General features: G+C 54.0%; 1 protein-coding gene across 1 annotated transcript; it reads right to left on the minus strand.

Moving 5' to 3' along the window:
* Nucleotides 1-3,630: 3,630 nt before the first annotated feature.
* On the minus strand, nt 3,631-8,615 carry IFNLR1 (interferon lambda receptor 1). Its single transcript, XM_054395464.1, has 7 exons — nt 8,558-8,615; nt 7,430-7,553; nt 6,717-6,898; nt 6,012-6,154; nt 5,466-5,622; nt 4,814-4,941; nt 3,631-4,533 (listed from the first exon to the last, which is right to left on the minus strand). Exons 1-7 carry the CDS (start codon nt 8,613-8,615, stop codon nt 3,631-3,633), a joined length of 1,695 nt encoding a protein of 564 aa, XP_054251439.1.
* Between the last annotated feature and the right edge of the window lie 6,063 nt (nt 8,616-14,678).

The following is a 14,678-nucleotide window of genomic DNA, read 5'->3' on the forward strand; positions in this document are numbered from 1 at the left end:
GAAGAGCTATGCAGGCTGGGCTGGGAGAGCAGGCAGCTGATCCTTCCTGGCTGCAGGTGAATCACCTTTAAGAAGAGCTAAGCTCTTGCTGGTGGGGCCAGGTTGGGTTTCCTTCCCCGGGAGAGGCTGCGGAGCTGCTCTCCTGCCTGCTGCATCAGGATCGGAGGTCAGCAAGCTGCAGATCCCTGCGCATGTGTGGGAGACAAAGGAGTGACACTGGGAGCACCTCTGCCTCTGGCAGGACACACACCTCGGTGTACAAAGGTGCACAAGCCAGAGGCTTAGAAAATCTCCAGCTTTTGAAAGACAGCCAAAGAGCACAGTGCTGATAGAGAGCTTCCTGCCTGTGAGCCCTCCCCGAGCGGTCTCGGGCTGGGGCTTGCTTTTCTGGTCAGGTCACTTTGGCTTCTGAAAGCTCCAGAAATGGAAAGTTGGTGCTGTGCACAGAGCTGGGCTGATAGCTGCTGTGAATGAGGCACCTCTTGCCTCAAGAAATGCCTTCAAATGCTTTCTTAAAATGCAAGCCAGGCTTAGGAAGGACTCCTTGCCAGTGAGGCTGGGGAGGTACTGAGACAGGCTGCCCAGGGAGGCTGTGGATGCTCCCTCCCTGGAGGTGCTCAAGGATGAGGCCTTGCACAACCTGGGCTAGAGGAAGATGTCCCTGCCCATGGCAGGGGGTTGGAACTGGATGAGCTTTAAGGTCCCTTCCAACCCAACCCATTCCACGAATCTCTGAATCCTCTGTCCCTGCTCTATCCTAGGGGCCAGACATGACAGAAATCACTTCCCCTTCTGCCCTCCTCTTCAGCTGTTTCTGTTCCCTGCCCTGCTTCAAGCTGAATGCTTCAAACTATGCCAGTGATGCAGAGCTCCTCTTTTGTACTTTCCAGCTCACCTGGATGAGTGCAGGTCTGTTAAGCAGGACACACCTAGCCAGCAGCACAGCTGCCATCTAATTAACTGCAGCTCTTCAGCAGGGTGTTTCCTGAGTAGCTCTGATGAACTATTTCCACTTTTAATCTTCCCTCACCTCACAGCCTCCTGCTTCTGCTCTGTAATGCCCTATGAGAAGGCAGAGGTGAGGCAAATTGTAGTGCACCTGAGAATTTAGTTCTGAGAATCTAACTTTGAGGTTTATTTCTGCCCTTGTTTCTAGAGAGATTTTCACCTTTTGGAGAGCTCTGAGGTTTTTAGGTATCTGGAGATCTCCAGAAGTCTGGTTCCAAGTTTAAAATCAAACATTTCAGCTTCCAAATTGTAGAAACTTTGCCTGTGTCAGAAGGTAGTTCCTAAGGACAAAGGATGATCCAAGGACTGGAGCACCTCTGCTGTGAGGACAAGCTGAGAGCTGGGGTTGTTCAGCCTGGAGAAGAGAAGGCTCCAGGGAAACCTCAGAGCAGCCTTCCAGGATCTGAAGGGGGCTACAGCAGAGCTGGGGAGGGACTTTTGACAAAGCCATGGAGTGAGAGCATGAGAGGTGATGGCTTCAGACTGGAAGAAGCTGGATTGGGATGAGACATTAGGATGAAACTCTTCCCCATGAGGGTGGTGAGGTGCTGGAACGGGCAGAGAGAAGCTGTGGAGGGTCTAAGCCTGGAAGTGTTCAAAGCCAGGCTGGATGGGGCCCTGAGCAACCTGGTCCAGTAGGAGCTGCCCCTGCCTGTGGCAGGATGGTTGGATCTAGATGGTCTTTAAGATCCCTACCAAGCCAAACCCATCTGGGATTCCATTCATGGCTGGGTCCCTCTGGAACAGGCAGCACTGTGCTCAGGGTGCTGCTGACTTCTGGAGCGGGAAGCAGCTCTCAAGCCCTGGGGAGAGAACTCGTGGAGGAGCAGGATGCTGCCTCCAGCAGGAGCTCAGCTAACCTACAGCCTTCCTCCCAGCTTCCATCCTGGGAAAGCCTGGACAAGACAAACCTGATCCCAGGCGCTGTTTGCAGAGCTGAGACATGTCAGAAGGGTTCTGTCGAGGTTACACAGCCTCGGAGCTTCCTGTAAGCCACAGCCTGGGGGCTTTCCCTGATTGCACAAGAGAGTGGGTGGTGATTGGATCCGGGTGATCCCTATCTGCCTGAATGAACTGCAGGGATTGCAATGCAGGATATCCCTGAGGAATCTCCGTGGAGGACAGGCAAGAGAAAAATAAAAACAAAGCAAAAGAAAAATTCTTGTGGATGAATCTCTTCTCCCACCTCCCCTCCGTGTTTTCATCCAGGACTTTAATTAGCACATTTTCATTCCAGAGCAATTCCCAACCCCTCCCTACCACCCCTACCTCTAACACTGCTCTCCTGCTTCAGCTTTAACATCTTCCACCAGCCCCCTGACAGCTCTGAAGGCAGAGCTTAGCTGTTGAGTGCTTCCCTCTGCATCTTAATGCTTTGCTTTTCTGCTTCTCCTTTCGCTGGGCTAAAATGGGAGAGGTTTGCTGTGAGGTGTGAAGAGAGCAAATTCAAACTCCACCAAACAGGCCAGCACTGCCCAGGCAAGGGAGGTTTGCCTCTTGCTGGTGCTGGAACACTGCAACAGGTTGCCCAGGGAGGTGGTTGGGATTCCATCCCTGCAGATATTCAAGGTGAGGCTGGAAAGTTCTTCCCCATGAGAGTGACCCTGCCCCAGGCTCAACCTGCAGGCACAGCTCTGTGCTTTCAGCTGACAGTTTTGCACAGGTCCAGGCTGTGCTTTTGCTCTCCCAGAGGTGGTTTTGCCTTCCATAACTCACAGGTCAAAGCCACCTTGCTCTGAAGCCTGGAGTGAACACAAGGCACTGGGTGCTTGCTGTGTGACCCCTACCAGAGAGGTCTCACTCCACGTCTCACCCCAGCTGGCTTCATGGCTGCCTCCTCCTAAGCCTCCTAAGCTTTAGCACCTTAGCACAGCACCTACAGGTGGATGCTGAGGGCAGAGTAGCTACTCAGCAGGAATAGGTCACCTTCAGTGTCCCTGTGCCTTGGTAGGTCAGACACCAGTAGGAAAAAAAAACCTCTTTAGGTGAATAAATACAAAAAGCACCACTAAAGGTTGTTTGTCCCTGTTCAGGTGTCCATGTTCAGGTGTCCCTGTTCAGCTGTCCTTGTCCTTGTCCCTGTTCAGGTGTCCTTGTTCAGATATCTTTTTTGTTGTCCTTGTCCCTGTTCAGGTGTCCCTGTTCAGGTGTCTTTGTTCTTGTCCCTGATCAGGTGTTCTTGTTGAGCTGTCCCTGTTCAGGTGTCCTTGTCTTTGTTCAGGTGTCCTTGTCCTGATGTCTTTGTTCTTGTCTTTGTCCTTGTTGAGGTGTCCTTGTTCTTGTCCCTGTTCAGGTGTCTTTGTTCTTGTCCTTGTTCTTGTCCCTGTTCAGATGTCTTTGTTCCTGTCCCTGTTTTTGTCCCTGTTCAGGTGTCCTTGTTCAGATGTCTTTGTTCCTGTCCCTGTTTTTGTCCCTGTTCAGGTGTCCTTGTTCAGATGTCTTTGTTCCTGTCCCTGATTTTGTCCCTGTTCAGGTGTCCTTGTTCAGATGTCTTTGTTCTTGTCTTTGTCCTTGTTCAGGTGTCCTTGTTCCTGTCCCTGTTTTTGTCCCTGTTCAGGTGTCCTTGCCTGGCTCCCTGGATCTCTCCAACATTTCCCAGGCACACCACAGAGGCAGGGTCCTCTAGCTCCTTACCATGTAATGTGCATGCTCATAGCCTTTGAATCTCACCCCCTGGTGAAGTTTTCCCTCCACACCCGCGGTGCCCAACGCCTCACCCAGCCCCCTGGGCGCAGGAGGTGTCCCTGCTGCCGGAGTGTCGCTGTCACAGTCGCTGGCAATGCCTTCGTCTTCTGCCACCTGCAGTGTCTGGAAGGAAGTGAGCAGCTGGCTGCTGGGCTGCTCCTGGAGCTGGGCTGTCTCCCCCAGCTGGGTGTGCAGCTCAGCTGCTGCTCCCTGGGAACACCTGGTGCAGTGAAGGTCCTGCCCAGGCAGGCGGTGATGGGCACCTGTAAGCGTGGCACAAGTGCCCTCTGCCAGTGTTTGACGTGGGGTCACATCCAGGCATCCCTCCCTGCCTGCACCCTGCTGCCCATGCTCCTCAGGACCTGGGAATCTCACATCAGTGAGAGAGATTCTTCCCAGGGAGGAGCTGTGGGAAAGGGATGACTTCTCACTGGCTTGGGATCCCGAGGTGTCCTCCTCACTCTTCCTCAGTGGAAAGAAAGTAAAACCCAAGGTGCTTAGGTCAGGCTCAGACTCACTGCCCACAGAGAGATCTCCAGTTCCAGAGTCCAAGCTGCTTTTCCCCTGATCTGTCCTGGATGGTTGAGAGTTGAGATGTCTCTTGGGAAAATAAGGCATTCTAATGTATGGGATGAAAGCACTGCTGTCTTCCTCCCCCTCCTCCTCCGATGATGATGATAGGAAAGAAGCCATGCGTGGTAGGCTGTTTCTTGCTGAAGCTTTGGTTGTCTTCCCTTGGGACACTGGCAGCTGTGTGCAGATGAGATAGTCCCTGAGGAACTCCTTTGTGCTGAGCTCACAGTGAAGGTCTGCTCCAGCAGCTTTCAGGGGAGATAAATCCTGCCAAGGATTTAACCAGGGAGTTAGTGATGCTGTGGGAAGAAACAACCTGGTTTAGTGGATGGAGACTCTGCCCGTGACTGGTTGGTTGGAACTAGATGATCTTTAAGGTCCCTTCCAACCCAAACCATTCTGTGACTCTCTGAAACGTCTGGCAACAGGAAAGCAGAGTCCCCATGGGACAAGTGGGGGGCTCAGGACTCTCCCACTCCTCCCCAGTTACCCTCTGAACGTCAGCAAGGCTCTGAGCCAGCAGAGGACCCCGGTGTTGGAGCCATACCAGAGCATGAGGCACCTTCTTCTGCTTGGCATCTTGTTTCAGCAAGCAGATGATGAAGGGGCTGCTGAGGAAGATGGGCAGGACAAACACAGGGATGGTGACAGCAAAGGGCAACTTCCATTCCACTGCTGAAGAAGGGGAAAGGAACAACAATCATCTCCTGCTGGTGGCACAGTTTATGCCCATGGGAGGCTCTTGGAGTCAGCTTTTCCCCCTCAGAAAGCTCAGAAAACTGCAGATCCTTATTTTGCAAATGCAAAGAAACCTTCCTGAGGTCAGCCACAGCCACAGGGAGCTCTGACCCCAGGCACTGCCTCCCTGGGAGCAGGGCAGAACTGAGGCTTTAGTCCCTGATTTTCAGGATAAATTTGACTACTTCCAAACTTTCATCATGAGCATAACTCAAGTTCAACATCTCCTGAGTTCCAAACTGTTTCAGGATTGGATTTTCTTAAAGCAGCTCTGCAGGAACCTCTCCCTGCAACATCCAACCAGGCCAAGAGGAAAACCTTTTGGGGTTTTGTTTTCTTTTTCTTTTCGTTTTTTTTTTTTTTTTTTTTTTCGGTTGAGAAGCTGAATTTGGTGGAAAACTTTGCCTTGCCCCAACTCCCATTTGATGCCTCAACAGATCCTTTCCTCAGCAGGGCCATACCTTTGTGGTTCAGTAGCACACAGAGTGGTTGGGAGAACTGGCTGTGCTTGAAGTCAATGCTTTGGAAGGAGGACCTGGCACTCAGGCAGTAGTTGCCCTGAAGGGCAGTGGTGTTAATGGTTGCTGTTTGCTTCCTGAAGTATCTTTTACATGTTGCCTGCTGACAGACAAAAAGAGCAGAGGGTTGGAGAGGTGATTCTGTCATTAGCTGGGTGAGGTTTCTCCACCTCACTCCAACCTCCTTTCAGGGAGCTGTAGAGAGCAAGGAGGTCTCCCTCAGCCTCCTCTTCTCCACACTAAACACCCCCAGTTCCCTCAGCCTCTCCTCACCAGCCCTGTTCTCCAGACCCTTCCCCACTTTCCTTGCCCTTCTCTGGACACACACACATACAGACACTTTTCCCCTCTGGCTTTGCTTCCACTCTGGTTTGGCCATCTCATGTTCTCCAGGCTTCCCATCCAGTCTCTCCCTGCCCAGAGATTTGTAACTCTTACTTCAAGCTGGGCATCTTTCCTCCATTTCAAAGTAGTGCCCCTTTGACTGACCTTGTCTTCAGAGCCAGCTTTCCAAAGCTTCAGGTCATACATCCAAACCAGGCTCTCCACACAGGAGGCCAAGGGGAAGGAGGCCTTCACGTGGATGGAGTTGTCCTCCAGGGTCACATTCAGCACTGGGGGAGCCAGTTCCACTGCAATGGAGTGACCAGGCATGAGCAGAGGGCTGGCTTCTGCCTCAGCCTCACAGAACTAAGGCTTTTCTCTGACTGCTCTGCTCTTAGAAGCACAAAATTGTCAGAGTTGGAAGGGACCTCAAGGTCCATCCAGTTCCAACCCCCCTGCCATGGGCAGGGACACCTCACACCACAGCAGGTTGCTCACAGCCTCATCCAGCCTGGCTGCAAAAACCTCCAGGGATGAGGCTTCCACCACCTCCCTGGGCAACCTGTGTCAGTGTCTCACCACCCTCTTGGGGAAGAATTTCTTCCTTCTGTCATCTTCTGAGAGGGGGAAGGCAAAGGAAGAGCTTTTTTTGCTCTAACATAGCCCCTCTGGAACCTGCCAAGCTTGCAGCAGCTCACCCAGAGCAGTGATGACCACATTCTGACACTTGCTACCCAAAATCATTTTCAAGTGATGATGACTCCTTGTTGCTTGTCCTCACCCAGACCTCTGCCACAAGCTGCTTGTCTCTCTGTGGTGTGTGACCTGCCAGCACTTGTTGGGATGTCCTGGAGCCTAAGAGCCACTCACCATCCAGGTGGTACTCCTTGAATTCTGATTCCACCCATGGGGACTGAGAGCTTCCCCAAACAGCTTTGACTCGAGCTCGAGCTTTGACAAAGTAGTTTGGGAGCTCACAGGTCAGGTTGCAGGAGGTTCTCTGAATGGCTTTGCAGTGAGGAACCTTCATCCACTTGCTCAGGTGCTGCTGGCTAAGGGAAGGAACAGGCAGGGCAGAAAATCAAACACACTGCTCTGGGACAGCTTCCAGAGCAAGGCAGGGAAGGCTTCTGGAGGATGACTACCAAGTGTGGAACAGGCTGCCCTGGGAGGCTGTGGCTGTCCCCTCCCTGGAGGTGTTCAAAGCCCAGGCTGGATGAGACCTTGAGCAAGCTGGGCTGGTGGGAGGTGTCCCTGCCCATGGCAGGGGGTTGGAGCTGGATGAGCTTTGAGGTCCCTTCCAACCCAACCCATTCTAAGAATCTTGCTCAGTTTGGAGCACTTCACAGATGGATAAGAACTGGTTTTGGTGAAGGGATCCTAATTAGAATCCTAGGATGGCTCAGGTTGGCAGAGTGCTCAGAGATCATTGACTCCAACCTCCCCACCATGCCCAGGGACACCTCTCAATTAGACTCAGCTGCTCCACACCTCATCCCACCTGGAACAGCCCCAGGGAGGGGACATCCCCAACCACTCTTTCCTGTGCCATGCTTCTAATCAGACACCCCCCAAGCACTTACCTCTCATACCTCACAGTGTATGTCACCCCTGGTGGGGAGCCTTCTCCTGGAGTCCACATCAGAATCATGTCAAAATCCTTGGACAGCAGAGTCACGTTTTGAGGAGCAGGGAGTTTCCCCTGACCTGATCAAAACAGCAGCAGCCAGGAGGTTGGTGAAGGGTGGCAGAGCACCAGAGAATGGTTTGAGTTGGAAGGGATCTCTAGAGGTCATCCTGTCCAACCTTCCTGTGGTCAGCAGGGACATCCCCAGCTAGGTAAGGCTGCTCAGAGCCCCATCAAGCCTGACCTTGACTGTTTTCAGGGAGGGGGCCTCCAGCACCTCCCTGGGCAACTTGTTCCAATGTTCCACCACCCTCAGAGCAAAGAATCTCTTCCTAATGTTACAGAATCACAGAATCATAGAATCAAGAAGGTTGGAAGAGACCTCAAGGATCATCCAGTCCAACCTGTCACCCTACACCTCATGCCTATCTAAACCATGGCACCAAGTGCCACGTCCAATCCCCTCTTGAACACCTCCAGGGATGGTGACTCCACCACCTCCCTGGGCAGCACATTCCAATGGCCAACCACTCTCTCTGGGAAGAACTTTCTCCTCACCTCCAGCCTAAACCTCCCCTGGTGCAGCTTGAGACTGTGTCCTCTTGTTCTGGTGCTGCTTGCCTGGGAGAAAAGACCAAACCCCTCCTGGCTACAACCTCCCTTCAGGTAGCTGTAGACAGCAATGAGGTCTGCCCTGAGCCTCCTCTTCTCCAGGCTAAACACCCCCAGCTCCCTCAGCCTCTCCTCATAGGGCTTGTGCTAGTGTCACAGAATCACAGAATCAACCAGGTTGGAAGAGACCTCTGAACTCATCAAGTCCAACTGATCAGCCAAGATCTGCCCTGCTCTAGTTCCAAAGCCTTGTCCCTTGTCCCAGTGCTACCTGCCCTTGGACACAGCCCCTCCCCACCTGTCATGCAGGCACTGTTTTCTTTCTCCAGGTGCTGGAAGGCTGCTTTAAGGCCTCCCCGGAGTTTTCTCTTTCACCTTATGTGAATCACCCGACTGCTGCAGCTGTGCCCATCCACACCTTCCCTCCTCCAAGCAAAGCCTCCCGGCAGAGCCCCCGCGTCCCCCGCTGTACCTCCAGCCTGCTGCAGGAAGCACAGTGCCATCAGGACGCTGGCTCTCCAGGAGGACATGCCAGAGCAGAGCTCTGCCGCTCGAGAGAGGCTTTCTTTTCCTTGCTACCTCCTCATCTTGCTGCGTTGGAGCCGAGTGGCTGCCGGCAGAGCGCGCAGCGGGTGCCCTGCACGCCCACGGCCACGCTTCCTGGTACGGCCCAGAGCCAGCCCTGCTCACCGAAGCGGGGAAGGAGCTGCTGCCAGGGTGGTGTGGATGGGAGGAATAAAAAAAACCTAAAAGAAAGGAGGTGTTGAGAGTGCAGCACAACGCCCTCCAGTGAAACACAGCTGCTCCCTGCCCCCTGCCGCCTGCCAGCGCAGCGCAGCAGCCTGAGCAGTGTCTGCCGAGGGACCTCGGGGAGGAGCTGACCTTTGGAATTCACCTGCTTGGCTGTGAAATCCTAATAGAAATCAAAGAAGTTTTTATTGCCTGAGAGAGATGGGGATAAGGCAGCAATAAGAAGCCCCAGAGTGTGATGTTGGTGTCTACAACAGGGCAGGGGTTTCCCCTTCACTTCTGTTGGCAGGGGGGGAGGGAGGGGGGAAATCTCTGAATTGGCAGAGATTGGAAGGGACCCCAATGAGCATGTACTTCAACCTTTCTGGGTGATGGTGGAGCTGAAATGAGCTCATCACCCTGGCAAGCTGAGTCTTCAGACTGTCCAGTGCAGAGGAATCCACTGCTTCCCCTGGGAGATGATTCCAGTCTCTGACTGTTCTCATTGAGTTCTGCAAAGAGCCCTCAGGCAGCTTCTCTTGGAGTGAGGTGTAGTGTTTGCAAGGGCTGAATCTCATCATCACCATCAACACAGAATCATAGAATCATAGAATTGTCAGGGTTGGAAGGGACCTCAAGGCTAATCCAGTTCCAAGCCCCCTGCTATGGGCAGGGACACCTTGCACTGGATCAGGTTGCTCCGAGCCACATCCAGTCTGCCCTTAAAAACCTCCAGGGATGAGGCTTCCACCACCTCCCTGGGCAACCTGTGCCAGTGTCTAATCGTCATCATCATCATCACCGTCAGTGCTTCCTGGGAAACGTCTGCTCTGAAATCTGCGCCCCACCAGGCTCTGTGGCAAAACTCCCCCTGGTTTTTGCCTGACTGAGAACCTGTCCCAGGAAACACAAAATCTTCTGCCATCAGACAGCTGGGCGGTAGGGGAGAGCTGAGCAACGGAGTGTCGTGCCTGTCAGACAAAGTAGTCCTCTTCCTCAGAAGAGCATCTTCTGGCAAGCTCCAAGCGCAGCACCACAGCTCACAGAATGTTAGGGGTTGGAAAGGACCTCTGTAAATGCTGCCAGGAAAGAGCTAGTCCAGAATTGCAAGCTCCATTTAGACTCACTCCTCAAAAGAGAGCAAATGGGAAAAGAAATTTGGTGCTAGGAGGTTCCCTTCATGTGTTAGCCCCCAATGGTTTTGTTTGTCTCTGTTTAGCTTGCAAAGCAACTTTTTTCCACCTGCTTAGACATGGCTGTAACTGCTGCCAGGAAAGAGCTAGCCAAGAAATGCAAGCTCCATTTACACTCTCTCCTCAAAAGAGAGCAAATGGAAAAAGAAATTTGGTGCTAGGAGGTTCCCTTCATGTGTTAGCCCCCATGCTTTTCTTTGTGCGGATTAGAAAGCACATTTTTTCCGCATGCTTAGACATGGCTGTAACTGGTGACAGGAAAGAGCTAGCCTAGAATTGCAAGCTCCATTTAGACTCTCTCCTCCAAAGAGAGCAAATGGAAAAAGAAATTTGGTGCTAGGAGGTTCCCTTGATGTTGTAGCCCCCATGCTTTTCTTTGTCTCTGTGCGGCTTGTAAAGCAGCTTTTTTCCACCTGCTTAGACATGGCTGTAACTGGTGACAGGAAAGAGCTAGGCCAGAATTGCAAGCTCCATTTAGTCTCTCTCCTCGAAAGAGAGCAAATGGAAAAGGAAATTTGGTGCTAGGAGGTTCCCTTGATGTGTTAGCCCCCATGCTTTTCTTTGTCTCTGTGCGGCTTGTAAAGCAGCTTTTTTCCACCTGCTTAGACATGGCTGTAACTGGTGACAGGAAAGAGCTAGGCCAGAATTGCAAGCTCAGAGATCATTGAGTCCAACCACCTGCCAGAGCAGGACCAGAGGATCCAGCACAGGAACACATCCAGATGGGGCTGGAAAGGCTCCAAAGAAGGAGACTCCATAACCTCTCTGGGCAACCTACTCCAGGGCTGTGGGAGCCTCACAGTGCAGAAGTTCCTCCTCATGTTGAGGTGGAACCTCCTGTGCTGGAGTTTCTATCCATTGCCCCTTGTCCTATCCCAGGTTGCAGCTGAGCAGAGTCTGTCCCTGTCCCTGTCCCCTCCCTCCTGACCCCCAGCCCTCACCTATTGATAGACATTGATCAGATCCCCTCTCAGCCTTCTCTTCTCCACACTGAAAGGACCCTCCTGGACAGTGCCCTGCATCAGCCTTCTTCTCTGGAGAGCTTCCAAACCTGCCTTGACATTGCAGTCCTGGGCAAGGTGCTGTGGGTGCCCTGCTTTAGCAGTGGGGTTGGACTGGATGAGCTCCAGAGTTCCCTTCTAGCCCTGCCCATGCTGGGACTCTCCTTTTGGAGGGTGTTGCACACACTGAAGTTTTGCTCTCCTGCTTGAGCAGCTTTTGTCTCTGGCCTGTTGCCCACTCAGGACATGGATCATGTCCTGTCTGGAGCAAGAATTATCTCCCTTGTGTGCAGGGCAGGAAACACCACAGCACCCACGGGTGTGCTGGGAGCCTGCTGGGAGCTCCTCTGGCCTGTGGTGACTTTTTTTTTTTTTTTTTTTTGAGGGACTTTTTATAGTTTCTAAGGGAAGGTGGTGATATGGGACAATGGCTGGAAACCAGAGCAGGGGGGATTGGACACTAGGAAGAAGCTCTTGACTGGGAGGGTGCTGAGACACTGGAATGGGCTGCCCAGAGAAGGTGTGGATGCCTCATCCCTGGAAATGTTCAAGGCCAGGCTGGATGAGGCCTTGAGCAACCTGGGCTGGTGGGAGGTGTCCCTGCCCATGGCAGGGCGGTGGAACTGGGTGAGCTTTAAGGTCTCTTCCAACTCAAGCCAGGCTGTGATTCTGTGGCTTCATGACTGCAGGCAGAGCAGCCTGCTGCTGCTGCTGCACAGGACCAGGCTGCCTGCAGCTGCTGCATAGGACCAGGCTGCCTGCAGCTGCACAGGATCAAGCTGCTGCAGAGGGCTGAGCTTGCTACTGCTCTGCATTGCTGGGCAAACCATGCCACAGTGCTGTGCTGTCCCCCACAGGTTCACTCAGGTGTGCTGGCTTGGGGTCGTTGTTCCTCAGGGCAGTGCCTCAGCTCCAGGTGGGTCTTTGCCACACTGCTGGAGTAACAGAGGATTCCTGGGGGACTCCCTCCCTTCACTGCCTCTTACCTCTTTGTGTGCCACAGATGATTCAGGGCACGAGGGCAAACCCTGCAGCCTCTCCTGAGTCAGGCTGACTGTGTCTTCCTCTCTTGAGGATGGGCACTGCAGGAAGTGCAGCCCTAATCTGGGGAGGAAGGCACAGTTGGGGCTCTGCTTTCATTTCCTGAAACCTTTGGAGGCAACAGGCAGCAGCAGGGCGGTGCCAGCCCAACTCCTTCCCCTTGCTCTCACCCCAACTCCTTCCCCTTGCTCTCACCCCAACTCCTTCCCCTTGCTCTCACCCCACCTCCTTCCCTTTGGCTCTCACCCCAACTCCTTCCCTTTGCTCTCACCCCAACTCCTTCCCCTTGCTCTCATCCCAACTGCTTCACTTTGCTCTCACCCCAACTCCTTCCCTTTGCTCTCACCCCAACTCCTTCCCTTTGCTCTCCCCCCAACTCCTTCTATTTGCTCCTCTTCCTCCTCCTCCTCCTCCTCCTCCTACTCCTTCTCCTCCTCCTTCTCCTCCTCCTCCTCCTCTTCTTCTTTCCAGCACCTAGCCCTAGATCCCTCTCCACAGGGATGTGCACACAGGGACCCAAAGGCACAGAAAACAGGAGCCACAGAGGCATAAGCCCAAAGCTTGGCAGCTGGAAAGTGACATCTTTGACTTGGGAAGCTACCAGCAGAGGCTCCATCTTTCAGCAGCCTGAGGTTGCTTTTCTTGGCTCCATCTCTCTCTGTCTGGAGGTGGTGGAGCTGATGTAACCCTGGGGGCAGAAGTGGGCAGCACGGGCCTGGCTTTAGAGCTGGGCAAAGTAACATCAGAGGGCAAGGGGAGGAAGATTTCCTTCAACATCTTTCACCACCCATCCCTGCCCATGGGTGGTGAAAGATGTTGTGGTCCCTTCCAGCCCTGACTGACTCTATGGTTCAAGCTGCCAGTCCCTGCTGTTTGCTGCCTCTCCTCTCCTCTCCTGGGCTGCATGTCCCAGGCAGGGCTGCATGTCCCAGGCAGGGCTTCTTGTCCCAGGCAGGGCTGCATGTCCCAGGCAGGGCTGTTTGTCCCAGGCAGTGCTTCTTGTCCCAGGCAGGGCTGTTTGTCCCAGGCAGGGCTGTTTGTCCCAGGCAGTGCTTCTTGTCCCAGGCAGGGCTGTTTGTCCCAGCAGCCTTCCCACAGTGGCAAATTCCTCTGCCCTGCTCTGTGCTGGACACAGCTATTTCCTTTCAGGAGCCCTTTAATTTCCCTCCCAAGCCGCTTTCTTTTTTCCCCCCAGGTCTGGCTGAAGGTGCTCAGCACCTTGCAGGATGGAGCTCACTGCTCAGGGCGAGTTGTTAGCAGGACTTGAAAGAGGGACACAGAGGTATGGAAGGGACTCGTGGCTGTGGGGCAAAGAGCCTCTGATCAACCAGGCTCTCCTCTCCTCTCCTCTCCTCTCCTCTCCTCTCCTCTCCTCTCCTCTCCTCTCCTCTCCTCTCCTCTCCTCTCCTCTCCTCTCCTCTCCTCTCCTCTCCTCTCCTCTCCTCTCCTCTCCTCTCCTCTCCTCTCCTCTCCTCTCCTCTCCTCTCCTCTCCCTCCTCCCTCTCCCTCTCCTCTCCCTCTCCTCTCCCTCTCCTCTCCCTCTCCCTCCCCTCCCCTCCCCTCCCCCTCCCCTCCCCTCCCCTCCCCTCCCCTCCCCTCCCCTCCCCCTCCCCTCCCCTCCCCTCCCCTCCCCTCCCCTCTCCCTCTCCTCTCCCTTTTCCTGGAACCTGTCCCTTCCCCTTCTCAGCACCTTTGTGCTCATGCTGCAAGCAGTCAGGGAGCTTGCCTGGGCTTGCAGCAGCAGTGAAACTCCAGTGCACACAGAGTCAAACATGTGCTAGCCCACAAGGTGCAGATACAACAACACAGGAACATCCTGGGGGCACCAGGCCCCCGAAACCCCCAGCTGCCAGCGTGGGAACGGCGCTGGGGACCCTGCAAGTCCCAACAGAGAGACACAGGCTGCACTCTAGCAGCCTGCCTCTTGCACTCTCTGAGCCAAAGCTCTGCTCTTGGGGGGCACCCCACAGGCCCCAGAGCTTAGCCCTTTTGCCTGCTCGAGGAGGTGATGCCAGCCTGCCTGCTGCCAGGGGTAGCAGCAGAAGCATAGAACCAGGCAGGGTTGGAAGGGCATGGGCAGGGACACCTCACACTGCATCAGGCTGGCCAGAGCCTCATCCAGCCTGGCTGCAAACACCTCCAGGGATGGAGCCTCAACCACCTCCCTGCACAACCCATTCCAGGCTCTCACCACTCTCATGGGGAAGAACTTCTTCCTCACCTCCAGTCTGAATCTCCCCACTTCCAGCTTTATTCCATTCCCCCCAGTCCTGTCACTCCCTGATAGCCTAAAAAGTCCCTCCCCAGCTTTCTTGTAGCCCCCTTCAGATACTGAAGGCCACAAGAAGGTCGCCTTGGAGCCTCCTTTTTTCCAGACTGAATAACCCCAACTCTGTTTCTCCTCATAGCAGAGCAGCTCCAGCCCTCTGCTCATCCTGGTGGCCCTTCTCTGGACACCTTCCAGCATGTCCAGATCCCTCTTGTAATAAAGGCTCCAGAAGTGGATGCAGTACTCCAGGTGTGGTCTCAGCAGAGCTGAGCATATGGGGAGAATCCCCTCCCTGGCCCTGCTGGCCACACTTCTCTTGCTGCAGCCCAGGCTCTGGTTGGTTCCTCTCTTGGCTCAGGG

Source organism: Indicator indicator, chromosome 33, assembly GCF_027791375.1.
Source record: "Indicator indicator isolate 239-I01 chromosome 33, UM_Iind_1.1, whole genome shotgun sequence".
NCBI lineage: Eukaryota > Metazoa > Chordata > Aves > Piciformes > Indicatoridae > Indicator > Indicator indicator.